Source organism: Spea bombifrons, chromosome 1, assembly GCF_027358695.1.
Source record: "Spea bombifrons isolate aSpeBom1 chromosome 1, aSpeBom1.2.pri, whole genome shotgun sequence".
Taxonomy (NCBI): Eukaryota; Metazoa; Chordata; class Amphibia; order Anura; family Pelobatidae; genus Spea; species Spea bombifrons.
In genome coordinates this window covers 122,599,404-122,615,604 of record NC_071087.1, presented here as the reverse complement: position 1 = coordinate 122,615,604, position 16,201 = coordinate 122,599,404, and the positions used below count along the sequence as shown (strand labels likewise).

The following is a 16,201-nucleotide window of genomic DNA, read 5'->3' as shown; positions in this document are numbered from 1 at the left end:
AAATAGTGGCTCTTTAACATACAAAATCAATTAATGTTTTTTTTTATTAGAACTGTGATGTGTATTTTTTTTTTTTAGGTTGAATACAATCCTCAATTTGCAGACTGGTCCAGAGAATTGAGAGGCCCCTCTCTAATCAGTGTAAAACACCTAGATAACTGGCTGTTGCTATACACGCGGAGAAACTATGATGCTGCAAACACTCTTATGCACAACCTTTTCAAAGTGTCACAACAAATGGGAATCAAAATGAATAAAGCAGTGATGTAAGAAATTATTTTCCATCATAGCCCTGTGGCAACTCATTTTCCTAATTTGAAATGCACACTTGGTCTTCTCTGACAGCCCTAGTTAGGGTTACACTGGCACGGATATCTTGCTTTTGGGGCAGGATAAATTCAGATTATTTGTTCTAGGTATATATTTTATTACACAACTATCTGTCAATTAGACATGGACTTGGGGTAGAGAATTAATTTTTGTTTATTCTGTACTATTTTAGTGTTTGTATTGAGTTTCTTGGACGTAGGATTTTTTTCTTTTGAAGCCATATTCATAAATGTAAGATATTTTTTATGAAAAAAAAACCCTGCATTCTCCCACTGACGGCAATGGGTAACAAATATATTTACTTGATTTGTAAACCACCCTATATAGGATTTATAAAATGTGTTATAGGGATATACTGTATATTACATTACATTTTTTAACTTCTATTCTTTTTTTCTTTTACATTTGCTTTTTGTTTTACACAGTTCTAACATTACCAGTAAGGTTCCTTGCACAGCAATTAGAGGGTTTCCCTGTACAGTAGTCAGGGCAATCCTATGGGGACCCCTCTGATTATTGTTTACAGCCCCATGACAGCTCTGTTATATGGGCTGCAGCATACCTCCTGCACATACCCTGATAGATTATGAGATGTATTGAGATGGGCTTCCCTAGCAATCAGTGTGATGTATCTCCTTTGTTGTGAAGGGATTATTTGTGAATGGGTTTGTAAAGCGAGACATTTAGCAGTACACAACTCATGTTATGCTCTATTATCCTAGAAGACATCATGTTTTCAGCACTATCCATCAATGCAATGTAACAATTCTAGCAAGTTAGCAGGATAACTAATGAGGATTGGTTAAAGTTTACAAAGTGATCCTTTTTATTTTTTAAGGGTTGAAGTTGATGACAGTACTGATGCTTATGTAAAATGTTTGCAACAAAAAATTACACCTGATACACAGCTGGTAAGTATGGAAGGGTTTCTCAAGTATTTTGTGTGTCTGTGTGTGTTTTTTTTTTCCATTTTATGATTCAATTTATTTTCTTGCAGATAGTATGCATTTTGTCCAGCAATCGCAAAGATAGATATGATGCTATAAAGAAATTCCTGTGTGTTGATTGCCCCATTCCCAGCCAGTGTGTACTAGCCAAGACTTTGAACAAACCTCAGACTGTAGTTTCAGTTGCTACCAAAATTGCATTGCAGATAAACTGTAAAATGGGAGGTGAACTTTGGAGTGTGGAAATACCCGTAAGTCTTTATATATATTTATATATATATATATTTTATTTTTTGTATCACAAATGCATTGTTTCTAAGGATTAGCACCTGTCAGTGTTTCACTTACAAGTGTTATTTAGGGCGGATGGAAGTTAAGAGACTGCTTCCTAAAATACTTAAAATAAAACAGATCGGGGAGTTAGGGGTTAATTGGACTGACTAAACGCGACAGGATACATGGTAACCCTAGCAAAACAGCGTGCAGATACACTGATATGGAAGTTATTGGCGAGGGCATGGAACTTTTGAGATTAGGACATGCAAATAGAATGTATTCCTGCAACCATATTGCTTGGCAAAGTTCTTTAAGAAGCTGTATTGATTTTACTGTAAAAACATTACAAACAAGTAAATAAATGTGTTTAGTAATCCGAGTTGTAAAATTCCAGGTTTGGGTAACAATGAATCATTTTAAAAGGCCACCCAAGCGATAATGTGCATTTTAATAAATATAGGTATCTAAAAGGACCTTCTAACTTTACATGGTGCCATCCTTGCAGTTTCCTAGGGATATTCTACAGAATCCCTATACGCATTTGCCCCTTTCTGCAACTCTGTTATTTTCAGTGCAGAAGATGTGTTGTGGCGAACATATCTCCTGACGTTTAACATTCTTACCACCAGTCAGTAAATGCTTTGAACGGGGGTCTAAGAAGACCCCTGTGCTCTTGTGTGAAAAGCACTACCATTATTCTGGTGGGAGTTCTTTCCTGCCATAAATTGGCTGCAAGACTTGTCAGAACACAGCCTGAGTACTTTAAATACTTATAAAAAGTACTTTTAAATGCATCCCATGCTCTGGGTGCTCAACACGGTAGTGACACTTTGTCAGAACAACACATGCAGCGGAAGAGCTAAGCGGTCTCTCAATAATTTGGTGTGATGTAAGCACCGCACGGATTTCATTCGGACAACAAAGACATTTTCCATGGTTACCTCAGTCTATCTCCACAAAAAAGTGATCCCTTCATAGCATCAGTCTACACAGACCCACTTTGTCTAAATAACGACAACCCTCACTGTTAATTATGGATTAGCTAATTTAACTCAATATAAAAAGGCTATAACAAAAAATATTAAATGTGATTTGTATGTTTTCAGCTGAAAGAGCTGATGATTGTGGGCATTGACTGCTATCATGACACGTCATCTGGGCGAAGATCTGTTGGTGGATTTGTTGCAAGTTTAAACCAAGGCATGACTCGGTAACGTGTGAAATACTTATTTTATGATTTTCCAAATTAAATGGTGTGTTATTAACCCCTTAAGGGCAGGACTGTGTTTTTTTGTTGGTACCCTTGGTGATTAGCTGTTTAGCTGTAAATTTCTTCTCATTTAGTGTACCTACACAAATTATATTGTTTTTTTATGACAAGGAAGGGCTTTCTTTAAATACTGTTCAAATACCATTTTGATTTTTCTCATCTACACATGCTAATTTAAAAGCCAGCAAAATAGGTTCTATTATTTGTCATGAGTTTAGAAATACCCAATGTTTTATGCAAGTTATAGGGCAATAAGTACAAGTAGTGTATTGCTATTTCAAAACCATTTTTGATCACATCTGGTCATACTGCCCCTTGTCCTATTTGGGACATCTCTGACAGTTCAATTTACCCCCATCAAACCATATATATTTGAAACCACCAGCCTTTGAATGTTTATCACGAAGGGTATAGTCCTTAAGGGGCTAATAGCAAATTATTAGAAGGGCAAGAAGGGCTTCATTTAGATGTCATTATTATGATTGTATCATATAATTTACTGTAAAAAAGTATGAAGAATTGTGGAAAAGGGACTTTTTCTGACTTCTACTTGAAAAATCTTTTACTTTTTACCCGTTAAAAGTCATGACGGTCCTGGCACGTCAACTGTCGTTAACTGAATGTCTTTGCATGATGTGCCCGGACAGTCAAAAAAAAATTGTGTTTTCTCTTTTAATGTATTAATGTAGAGTATCGATTATTTTCAAGTAGCTAAGTATTAGCTATTTGTGTGTATTCTTGCTCTGTTATCATAGTCAAGTTTACTAGACAGATTATAATGGCTCTGGATATACAACCCCATACACCATGCTTGTTTCTTGTATTTTTGTTGACATGTTGCTTTGCCTACTTACCTATAAGTCTTCAGAAATAATAGAGGTTTAGTCACAGCCAGCTTCAGCAAAAGGACCCCTTGCATGCATGGGCAGAAAGTGTCATCATTGATTTCAGTGGGAGCTGTCCTCCTACTGGATGGCTGCTTAAAGTAGGCAAAAGAGGTGCAAAAAAATCGAATCGAATGTCCTGTGGATAAAATAATGCCTATTCAAGTACTTACATTGTACTTTAATAGGCATTGTTCATTGGTGGGTTCTTTTAAAAGCAAGTGACCATCCTGAGTGGAGAGAATGCTGTTGACCAGCAGCATCTCAATAAAGCAAAATTAGAATTATATTATGGCTACCATGGTAACCTGTGCTGTTAAATGGGAAAATGAAGTCTCGACTGTCAGCTGATTTATTATAAGGTGGCCAGTATTCTGGGAACAAAAGTATAATTCCAGTTTACTTTGCACTTCCCCATGGACAAATAAACTTATTTTCTGTATTTTTGTGAATTTTCAACTTCTTGCTGGTATCTTTAGAGTTAAGGCGTTTAACCTTGATTCATACACACTTTACACTGCAATCTGCATGTACGTACAAGCACATTTGTTGGATTAATTTACTAACGTGGTGGAATTTTGTTATTTTTTTACTTTTATTATATGCTTTGCAATATATAGAAAATGAATGGCCTGATATTATTTTTTACTATTTTATTATGTGATGTAACTCACATTTTGCTTGTACTTAAACGTCTATAGCTTAACTTGTCCTGGAAAAAATGTTTTCCCTATCTTAAACTGTTTCTGATCTTACCTAAATGTCTGATCTCCCCTAAATTTACCCATTGCAAAACTTAAAAATAATTATCCAGCCTCCCAGGAGATATTTTTTTTCTTTTTTATGTTTCAGTTGGTTTTCTCGATGTGTTCTGCAAGATCAGAAGCAAGAGATTGTTGATGCTCTGAAAGTTTGTATGCAAGGTGAGATATACCTTGGACAATTTCCTTAAACATACAAGTATTGTAAAAACTCTGTCAAGTATTCTGGTTATAGCATATGTACGGTAAAAAAGCATAGCTTTATTATGCATGACAGTTGCATAGGGCCCAGGTTTACCTTAGGGGCACATGGTAACTGTCTGTTGGGCCTTAACACCTCATTTCAGTGGGAATGGACTTTAGTCTTTCGATAGATAGTATATACTGCATTTTTCCCATTTTTATGTGTGCCACTTCTCATCTGCTGTACAATAGGATTGAATACACTCTGAGGCTTGATACCAGTCCTATTAAGCACTTTGCCCAGTGATGGCACTGGTCAGCCTCACTAGTAGTTTTTTGTTTTGGTCAGATTGTAAAATAGGCTAAACTGATCTTTACCTGATTTAGATCAACAATTAGCTGAGGAAGAAATCTGATCATCCTTTTGTTTCTTCGGCTTTTAACTCCTGTGCTAAGTAAAGAGTGGGCACATCTTCTTCACAACTCCTCCTAGGGCAGTGATGGCGAACCTATGACACGCGTAGCCATTTGGGGTGACACGCGCAGGATTTCCTGCGATTCATCCTCGGCTCCTGCACGGCCGCCAAGGATGAAAGAATCTGTGCTGGAGGGGGAGGCGGGACGTGCAGTAGCGTACCTAGCGGGGGGCGGGGCGGTGGAGGAGCAGGCTCGCAAGGGAGCGGTATCGGAGGTCTTTAACAGACCACCGGCTCCCTTGAGTGATTTTAAGCCGGTTCAAGGATCTTCCTTGAACCCGGCTTAAAATCACTCAAGGGAGCCGGAGGTCTGTTAAAGACCTCCGATACCGCTCCCTTGCGATCCGCGCGGCAACAGCTGTTGTGCGCCGGGGTTTGTTGTCAGATCCCGGCGCACAACACTGAAGCCGCGCCCACCGCTGTCCGTGTCCTCTGAACCCTGTGCCCTCGGAAGAAGACCGAAGAACTGAAGAAGAAGAGGAGCGAAGAGCAGGAAAAGGAGCTGTAAGGAGAAAAGAGGAAAGGTAGGAAAGCATACAGTGAGAGTGGATTGGTGTGTGTGTGTGGATTGGTATGTGTGTGTGGATTGGTATATGTGTGTGGATTGGTATATGTGTGTGGATTGGTATGTGTGTGGATTGGTGTATGTGTGTGGATTGGTGTATGTGTGTGGTATGGTGTATGTGTGTGGATTGGTATGTGTGTGTGGATTGGTATGTGTGTGTGGATTGGTGTATGTGTGTGGATTGGTGTATGTGTGTGGATTGGTGTATGTGTGTGGATTAGTATATATGTGGATTGGTGTATGTGTGTGGATTGGTATATGTGTGGATTGGTATGTGTGTGGATTGGTGTATGTGTGTGGATTGGTATGTGTGTGGATTGGTATGTGTGTGGATTGGTGTATGTGTGTGGATTGGTGTATGTGTGTGGATTGGTATATGTGTGGATTGGTATGTGTGTGGATTGGTGTATGTGTGTGGATTGGTATGTGTGTGGATTGGTATGTGTGTGGATTGGTATGTGTGTGGATTGGTGTATGTGTGTGGATTGGTATGTGTGTGGATTGGTATGTGTGTGTGGATTGGTATGTGTGTGTGTGGATTGGTATGTGTGTGGATTGGTGTATGTGTGTGGATTTGTGTATGTGTGTGGATTGGTATGTGTGTGGATTGGTGTATGTGTGTGGATTGGTGTATGTGTGTGGATTGGTATGTGTGTGGATTGGTGTATGTGTGTGGATTGGTATGTGTGTGTGGATTGGTATGTGTGTGTGGATTGGTATGTGTGTGTGGATTGGTATGTGTGTGGATTGGTATGTGTGTGGATTGGTGTATGTGTGTGGATTGGTATGTGTGTGGATTGGTGTATGTGTGTGGATTGGTGTATGTGTGGATTAGTATATGTGTGGATTGGTATGTGTGTGTTGATTGGTATGTGTGTGGATTGGTATGTGTGTGGATTAGTATATGTGTGTGGATTGGTATGTGTGTGGATTGGTAAATGCGGATTGGTATATGTGTGTGGATTGGTGTATGTGTGTGGATTGGTATGTGTGTGGATTGGTATATGTGTGGATTGGTATGTGTGTGTGGATTGGTATATGTGTGGATTGGTATATGTGTGGATTGGTATGTGTGTGTGGATTGGTATGTGTGTGTGGATTGGTGTATGTGTGTGGATTGGTGTATGTGTGTGGATTGGTTTGCGTGTGGATTGGTATACGTGTGGATTGGTATACGTGTGGATTGGTGTGTGTGTGGATTGGTATATGTGTGGATTGGTAGGTGTGTGGATTGGTAAGTGTGTGAGAGTGATGGGTGTTATGCTGTACCATTTCCAATGTATTTTTCATTATATAATTATGCTCTAAAGTACATCATAACTCCCATCACTCTATACTGTTCCATACAGTGGTAGAGCTGGGAGGCAGAGGCCTTGCACCCCCACCGCAGGACTCCTGAAAGGTAAGTAGTTACTAAGCAGGTATGTTAAATAATTTGTTTTTGGTTTATTAAATACAATTATATATTGCAATTATACATTTTTGTAGTTTAAACTATAAATTGCGCAAAATTATGTTTTTTTTGTCGAAGTGACACACCACGCGAGTTATGCTCGATTTTTTGCCGATTTTTGACACACCACGCCAAAAAGGTTGCCCATCACTGTCCTAGGGCATTAAGAAGTGCCACAAGAAGTCTTGGTATCCCTGAAGTTTATCTTGTCTGGCATAGGTACAATATTTCTATCACCCAGTGATAGAAACCACCTAGTTCTTGTTCACCTTACAATCTCTTTCTCAGGGCTTTATCAAGGGAACAGTGCCTTAAGTACACCCAGCTTGGCTCGTTGATCAATCGGACAGAGAGTGCTTTGACACCATGTTTGGTGGAGTTTTTGAGCATGATTTTTGGCTAGTGGAAGGTCAACTGTGTCAAAGTATAATACCTGGCCTATCTGGGAGTACAGATACTGCCCACTCGTCAGCCTCATCGGAGCATTTTCTGTGGCTTTGCGGCACATGGTGTCTGCTCTACAAGTAATCCCATTGAATACCTCAACTGTAATTCATGGAGTGATAGAACAGGACGGGTTCTTAAAACTCTTACCCTGGTTAATAGAGGTACCGTGCTTCACCTAGCTTAGTGAACAGTGGTGTCATTAGACACCAGCCTGCTGGGCTAGGGGCATCTCCAGGCAATTTTTTTTACTCAGTGGACAGATCAGCTATGGGGTGTATGTGTGAAGGTTCAGTATGACAATGCCGCAGCCATGTTGTGTGTTAAGTCACCAAGATGACACCACTGGAGCCCTTCAGGAAGCATACAGGATTCTCACATGGGGAGAAGATAATGTTGACATGTCTCTGCCATCTTTATTCTGTAGTGAACAATTGGGAGGTGAAGCTTACCAGCTGTCAACAAATCAATTCAAGCGTATGGTCTCCTTACCCAAAGTTTTTTTCGTCTGCTTGTCACGAGGTAGAGATAAATGTTGTGGCTTCTGGTCAGGACTGCAGGCTACCTCAATAATAATACTGGCCCCTTGATCTAGTAGTGCTGTAAATAGATTATTTTGCCTGTTCATTTGGTTATTGTACTTCCCACCCCTATCACAAGTTCTCCACAAGATGTGGCCAGAGAAAGAGTGCAGGCAATGGCTTAAATTTGCCATGACAGAGAAGGTTTGCAGACATGGTGGATATTGCAGTAAACCAACCTTGGTGCCTTGCCCTTCAGGGGGTCCTCCTCTCATGTGGGCCATGGGAACATTCTGGGCAGCTGTTCTGTGGGCCTGCCTTGGTAGGCCACACTTATCCTCCACTGACCAAAGCAGTGAAAGAAAAAGGCATTTTAAACTTATTGTTAAATTCCGTTTTGTAGGCTCGTAGTCAGTGCACGAAAACCTCCCTTTCTTTTTCACATGGTTATTTTATTGGTATAGCATGGCTAAGTGTAAACTGAACTTCCTGTGAGGGTGGTATTTTTTGTACTGCCTGCAGAGATAAAGGTAAACCCTACCGTCTAGCACTAATTTCATCATTAGAAAAAAAAAATATGCCCAACGTACCAAGATTGATACATAGTAAATAAGGTAAAGCAAATATTCCCTTCCACTGTCTTTACTGTCATACGTTTTGGTAATTTAACTATTCGTTTTTGGCATATATATATATATAAAACAATGGTTTCTAGTTACCCTTCCAAATGTTTTCTTTACTTTTGTCTGATTTTAGTGTTTTAAAAAATATTAATAGCTAAACTGGAGTTGAAAAGAATAATACTTACATATGTAAATATACACTTTAATATTTCAGCTGCTCTAAAGGCCTGGTATTCCTTCAACAAAAATCTGCCATCGCGTATCATTATCTATCGGGATGGCGTTGGAGATGGTCAGCTGCAAACACTGGTAAATTATGAGGTCACACAGTTTCTGGATTGCATACAATCTGCTGGAAAAGACTACAGGTATGAGCATATTGTTTACTTTTATGACATACATGCTCGACATGGCTTTAGTCAGATGTCCATTTATGTGATTGTGAAATATCTCTTTCCTAGGGAATATTTTAGTTCAAAATTAAAGCTATGCTACCAGGGCAGAGCAGAATGAATTAATAAACTCAAAGGGTAGCCAAACTAACCAAAGCTGCAACTCAATCATTTTCAGACAGCTTTTGGTTGGCTGACAATGATTAAATTTGTGTTTCATCAATTTTTAGTTTCTGCTTAATCGCTTAATCTGATATCCAATGACACGTGATTAATAATAGCATCCAGACTAGGCGCTTAGCTGTTAATAGTCACACATACCCATGCAAGTTCTATATGCATTCACATTGGCCCACAGGGCTGAATGTGTTTTCCAGCAGTTACATAGTAAAATAGGAGAAAGATGGGTTACCAGGAGTGTGTGAGATCGCTCAGTTGGTTATGGTTTAAGTTGCGTTGCATGTTTGTATTCGCTAGGTGTCAGTAAAGTCTACTTGGGATAATAGCTGATCATGTATTAAATTGTAGATATATATATATTATTTAAATATATATATATATATTATTTAAATATTTATGTAGGGCCATCATATTCCCGAACACTGTGCATGGGGTATGTTAATATAAACCCTAGGCAAATATGACTCCTAAAATGTGTGAATGATACATTTCCTGTCTTTGGTTAAATATGTTTAATATTTAGGAAAGTATACTTCTTTAAAATGTATGTGTGTTTGTAAATGTGAATCACTTCTGAGCTGCTGTTTTTTCCCCACGTACAATTTGATGTTTTTGTAACTGTTCTTTTTTTTTTTAGCCCTAAACTCACAGTTATTGTGGTAAAGAAACGTGTAAGTGCCAGATTTTTTGCACATATCGATGGCAGACTCAATAACCCCCCACCCGGCACAGTTATTGATGTTGAAGTTACCAGACCTGAATGGTATGTAGCGACTTTCTAACCATGCAAAGTCTCTGACCAGTTGCTTCAAAGTACCATCAATTGTCTTGTTCCTAATACCGTATTTGCTCGATTATAAGACGACCCTGATTATAAGACGACCCCCCAAAATCTGAATATTAACTTAGGAAAAAAAGAAAAAGCCTGAATATAAGACGACCCTAAAGGAAAAAAGTTTTACCAGTAAATGTTAATTCATGTAAACTATTTTTTTTAATAAAAGCTATGATTGAGAAAAATATATATTTTTTTGTTTTCATTTCTTGTATTTTCCAACCTGTCCCCCAGTTACGCACATCTGCCCCCAGGCTTGCCACACCAATATGGCACTGTGGCCCATGATATGCCTTTTAACCCTCTATATGCCACTGTGCCCCATGGTATGCCTTTTGACCCCCTATGTGCCACTCTGCCTCCAGAAATGCCTTATACCCCTATATCCCATTCTGGCATTTAGGGGGTTAAAATGCATATTATGGGGCAGAGTGGCATATAGGGAGGTATAAGGCATTCCAGGAGGCAGAGTGGCATTAAGGGAGTTAAAAGGCATTATATAGAGCACTCTGCCTCCAGAAATGCCTTATACCCCTATATGCCACTCTGGCACTTAGGGGGTTAAAAGGCATATTATGGGGCAGAGTGGCATATAGGGAGGTATAAGGCATTTCAGGAGGCAGAGTGCACAATTAAATGCCCCCTTAACGCCACTCTGCCTCCTGAAATGCCTTATACCTCCCTATATGCCACTCTGCCCCATAATATGCCTTTTAACCCCCTAAGTGCCAGAGTGGCATATAGGGGTGTAAGGCATTCCAGAAATGCCCTACACACACACACACACACACACACACACACACACACACACACTTACTTACTTACCGGTGCTTCCAATTTCCTGCTGTATTGCCGGGGCAGCGGGTTGACGTCTCATTCCGCGGCAGCCGGAAGGAGGTGGAGTTGGCAGCAGGGGTTTGTATGCGTCCGTCGCAAATACCTTCCCCGGCTGTCAGAGATCAGGAACTCTGGAACGCTGATCTCTGACAGTCGGGGAAGGTATTTGCGACGGACGCATACAAACCCCCGCTGCCAACTTCACCTCCGGGAGCACCGGTAAGTGTGTGTGTGGGGGGGGGGGGGGGGCGACGACAGGAGGATCCAGGTCCCCTGCAGCGGTGCGGGGGATCTGGATCTTAGTCTCCTAATCAGACCTCTATTTGAGGTCTGATTAGAAGACGACCCCGATTATAAGACGAGGGGTATTTTTCAGAGCATTTGCTCTGAAAAAAACCTCGTCTTATAATCGAGCAAATACGGTAGTTGTTATGCTGCACATGCTAACATTTCTCCACATAGCTTGATATTTTTATTATAGATTCATAAAGCCATTTAGTGAAAAGGCACAATTACTTATTATTATCATACAAAGACAAAGACAATTATTGTATATCTCAGGGATCTTGTATTTATACTTAATTGTTTTTCAATCAAAAGCCATGTTGTGGATTTGTTCTATTTACCGTCAACTTTCAGTGCTATGCTACAACTAAGGTATCAGCCTTGGTAACACCTGACAATATTTAAAGGGTCGGTATTTTGTATTTTTTTTTTATGTATGTTTAAGTCAATTTTGCACAAATTAGAAAATGAGATTGCTGTTTCATTTTAATGCCTCTCCCAGCTGCTAGGAAGTGTAATTAGGAAGCACATGGCATGTAGTATTCCATTGAAGTGCAGCTGTGGCAGCCAATCACATTTGTCGTAGCTGAATATCAGCTTCCATAGACTTGCACTGGAATGCTACTGAGCATGTCCAGGAAGGGTACTTGTACCGCATTTAATGGAGGCCGCCAGCATGAGGAAAAAGAGAGGCAAAAATATAATTTTCTTACTAATAACTAAAGAATATTCAAACTGATTTAATTCCAATAAAATGTATTGGACTCCATAAAAAAGATTGCAATGTCTTTTGTTTGGCCTGCTTATTTGCAATTTAAGGTTTTAGCACCTTTTATTATTGGCCAGCTTGATGTTTTTTATGTTCTTACATTTCCCGCATAGGTATGACTTCTACATAGTCAGCCAAGCTGTACGAGCAGGCACTGTATCTCCAACACATTACAATGTCGTCTATGACAGCGGTGCCCTGAAACCAGACCATATGCAAAGGTTGACATACAAACTTTGCCATCTTTACTTTAACTGGCCTGTGAGTATATTACATTAAATTGACATAGATCTTGTGGCTTAATCATGATGGATTAATTTGATGTTGCATTAACATTGCTTATCTCTTTTAGGGTGTAATCAGAGTGCCTGCTCCATGCCAGTATGCCCATAAACTAGCCTTTTTGGTGGGGCAGAGTATCCACAGAGAACCACACCTGTCACTCTCTGACCGCCTGTACTACCTTTAGAGTAAATCAAAAGCTAGAGCAGAATTTTCAGTTTATCGTATTAGTTCGTTCAGTTCCATAAATAGTCTTCAAGTGTGTCTTCTACTGAGTTGTATGCAAGTAGGGATTCCAGATGAAGATACAAAAACCCTATTGAATGTTTTATTAGTTGAAATGAAACTATTTTATAATGATGGCATTAAGCAACTGCATGAGAATATACTTTTTTTTAAAAATGTATCACATAATCATACCCGAGAACTTTGGGTTTGACCTGGAGTCTCCAAGGGAAGCATTTTTTTCCTGAGTTGTCAGGTCACCACCTTTTTTGACCAGAGAAGCAGCATTTAGCTATGCCAGCCAACTTCCCCTTCTACTCCCAGCTAATTTAAGGATATCTTGGACTGGCCCAGCCTCCACGCGTGGCTTGCCTAGTCTTCACGAAACACTGCTCCTCTATAAGGTGGGGTGGCTCCAGGTGGCCTATCCTGGGAAGTTCCCAAGTTTGCACATAAGTACTTATGTATTGTTTTATACATATGATTGGGGGGATGCTGCCATCTCCCATTTTTTACTTAATGTACTACATTTGAGTTTGGCCATGCCCTCTATTTTTAGTGTAGTTAGTGTGACTTCTGTTTCATTTCCGTCCTCACCCTGGCTACCTCTACTGAAGCAAGAAGCATACTTAAGTATGTGCTTTACAACTCCGATCGAGGTCAATGCAAGTTTAACTAGCATTAATCTTGTATTTTTTTCTTGTAATTTTTCAATGATTGATGCATCCTACATTGATGAAGTTTGTAAGCAGTGTTTCCATAATAATAATAATCCTTTGGAATTTCAAGTTTGCCTAACTGGTTCTTTAAATCTTGTGTGACACTAATGCTGGACTTTCCTGCATGTTTTGTTTTTGCTGTACTAAAAACTAAAAGAAATAGGTTATTTGAGACAAAGCATAAGAAGACTCCATAATTATGAGTTACTAGCACCTCCTAATTGCATGCTTTTTGATATTTTGATACAGTTTATGATCAAGCTTGCCTAACTCAGCTTCAACTAAACCACTTTGTCAAAATATGTGTAATGTGTGTCTGGGTTCTTCCATGTTTAATCAGATTCTTATACTTTTTGGGGGACTTTAGGGGGTTCTTCCATTATTTGAAAGAAAAATATAGGGTATATCTGTTTTTCTCTTGACTTTTGATAAACACTTAATTATATACTTACGTAGTTGGTGCTGAATAATTAAACCGTTAAACATATAGCAAGTTTAGATTTTGGAATCCGCATTGATGGAGGAAAACGGAATTTTGTGCAGAGCTTTAGCTACCTAGCTAAGTAACAAAACCTGTGGCGTTTGCTTCCATACAAACAATGCATATAGAATGCTGTAGGATTTGTTACTTGCCCTCAGCACCAAGTGAGAAACATAATGAGAACATATGAGCGGAGCATTGTTGGGTGAATGAGCAACGTCAGGGAGGATTTCAGTAATTTAAAAGAATGTCCTTAGCATTTAACATTTTGTTACAGTTAAAAGTGATTCTAATTATGTAATTGTTTTCTCTGTTGAGGAAAATGTGTGCAGAACATTGTGCCCAAAATAAACTTTGGTTGATTTTCTATTTTGTTTTTCCAATCTTTTATTTCATAGTGTTATGTAGAACACCGGATTCTTACACAGTGGAACTTTCCCCACGCTACAGTTTTCAGTGTCAAATTAGTAAAATAATATTGCAATTTTTTTTTACAAAATATCAAATTTTATTTATATATAAAATAATTTACACATCAAATGTACACATGCACACACTCACACGATACTTTAATCACATTGAGGCCAGGAACGTTTCAGTTTCATAACTCTAGCACAACAGTATTTTACAGTTTATGTACATTTTAAAGACACAATGAAGGGAGTGTTAATTTGTTTTCATTGTAAACCTTCATTTTACAAAAAAAGGCAGTCTGAAAATAATGTATAAAAACAACTTACAAATGGACTGTAATTACAAAATTGTGACTAGATGGTGATTATACTTTAAATGTTGCCAATCTGAAAATATAAGTGGACTTATTCTATTGACCGATACATATTTTTACCTGTTTTATTGACTGTAGATGATAATACTATTTAGTATTTGTTTTAGATACTGTTGTTTAATGGACCAAATATGAAACATGGACTATGTAGAATCAAATTAATGGAGTATGGTTGGCTGAATGATTGAATGAATGATTCCAGTTTGAAAAGGACAGTGGTCAATGAATTGTTAATTTGCAGTATTACAGGTAGAATAAGACTGGATGCACACAACATACAAATAAATATCCAGTACATATCGAACATTATAAATCATTGTGCATCAGTAAGGCAAAAAACACCAAGGCTACACGTTTCAAGACCAGGCCAGAGATATTTTTCTTTTTTTTTTTATCTGTAAGATTTGTATTTATTGTATGGAAAGTTATCTCTGATGTGTGATTATTAGCCAGCTAGTATTTGCTTTATTAATATTTTATTTGTTAAGAATTTGCTTGAGTGCTTCCTCCAATGGTGAACGCAATCATTTGATCCTAAAGGAAAGTTGGAGCTTTAATATTTCTGGGATGGTTCATTTTACAGCTCCAAGCTTTTTTAACAGCTTCTTCCCTTTGGATAGTAGACCTTTTTTCTTTTTTGAGGACCGTTCTCTGGCTCTCATTGGGCTTCCTGAACCCATTGAAGATGGTGGTGACATAGAATTAAGGTGGACTGTTGGCGACGGTGCTCTCCTTGGTGTACCTGTATTCTCAGATGGGGCCTAAAAAAGTAATAGAATTAATGTCATTGTCTTAACAAAATTAGTTTGGGGCATTTGCTAAAGCCATTCCATACTGTCAAACCATTGTGTTTTGGAATCATTTTTAAAGGAGAATTCTACAACCTCAAAGTGTAGAAACATGCCATTAACTCCTTTACGTAAGAAGTTAATGTTTATTTGACACTTTCTAAAAGGATAATATTTTTATAATCATACAAAACTGTGAGATGCAATTTCCGGTTATTTTTTGTCCATTATAAAAAAGTGACTGACTTGAAGGGTTTGGCACGCAGCAAGAAAGATACTAAAATGAGCCTTAATTAGAATCAGACTGAGGTTAAAGCCCTTCCTCTACACATACAATCCTAGTGAACAAATAGTAATTCACCTCAGTGGTGATGGAGCCTTTAAGTCTGGGAACTGATGATGGGTGGTTTTAACGCTATATTGAACCAAATGCATAGGGGGAAGGTTTTGAAAATGGGGCCATCTGACATTGCAATTTAATATGGGCTTCAACCTAATTCTGATTCAAAATCAAGGTCAGTTTCTAAGAGAGAAAAAACTCAAACATCCCAGTTGTACACACCTGAAGATACCAGTTAGTGTGTGCGCATTAATGCTGTCAGAGCTGTATGTTTCAGACCATTGCAAGTTCTATTAAAAAAACATTTGGTGGTCAGATTTTGCTTTACAAAAAAAAATGTAGGTAGCTTCATATCAAAGGACGAACATTCAATGTATATTTTTTGTATTAGAAGGTATACTTCCAACGTACTAGTTGGTTAGTATTTAACAGTACTTAAGACAATTTTGTAGACTTAAATAATGGATATGCACCTTGGCATGGAAACATACAACTCAAAGGAAAAAATACATTTGGATGCCTTAGCACTCAGGTCTTAGTGTTGACTC

At 38.6% G+C, this 16,201-nt stretch overlaps 2 protein-coding genes across 12 annotated transcripts in view; one reads left to right on the top strand and one right to left on the bottom strand.

Moving 5' to 3' along the window:
- The window catches only part of PIWIL1 (piwi like RNA-mediated gene silencing 1), a 28,927-nt gene extending 16,427 nt beyond the window's left edge, over nt 1-12,500 (top strand). Inside the window, exons 12-20 of the mRNA XM_053457428.1 lie at nt 79-266; nt 1,169-1,241; nt 1,328-1,528; nt 2,660-2,763; nt 4,560-4,630; nt 8,948-9,101; nt 9,943-10,068; nt 12,145-12,292; nt 12,384-12,500. Of these exons, the coding sequence (XP_053313403.1) occupies nt 79-266; nt 1,169-1,241; nt 1,328-1,528; nt 2,660-2,763; nt 4,560-4,630; nt 8,948-9,101; nt 9,943-10,068; nt 12,145-12,292; nt 12,384-12,500 (1,182 nt within the window). The remainder of the gene's footprint in view (nt 1-78; nt 267-1,168; nt 1,242-1,327; nt 1,529-2,659; nt 2,764-4,559; nt 4,631-8,947; nt 9,102-9,942; nt 10,069-12,144; nt 12,293-12,383) is intronic.
- Nucleotides 12,501-14,222: 1,722 nt separating this feature from the next.
- The window catches only part of RIMBP2 (RIMS binding protein 2), a 163,295-nt gene continuing 161,316 nt past the window's right edge, over nt 14,223-16,201 (bottom strand). For 8 of the 11 annotated variants that reach the window (XM_053471693.1, XM_053471600.1, XM_053471614.1 and 5 more), the window contains one exon: nt 14,223-15,286. In XM_053471693.1, the coding sequence (XP_053327668.1) occupies nt 15,098-15,286 (189 nt within the window). In that variant the 3' untranslated portion in view covers nt 14,223-15,097. The remainder of the gene's footprint in view (nt 15,287-16,201) is intronic. The other 3 variants (XM_053471630.1, XM_053471654.1, XM_053471662.1) reach the window with 1 other exon arrangement.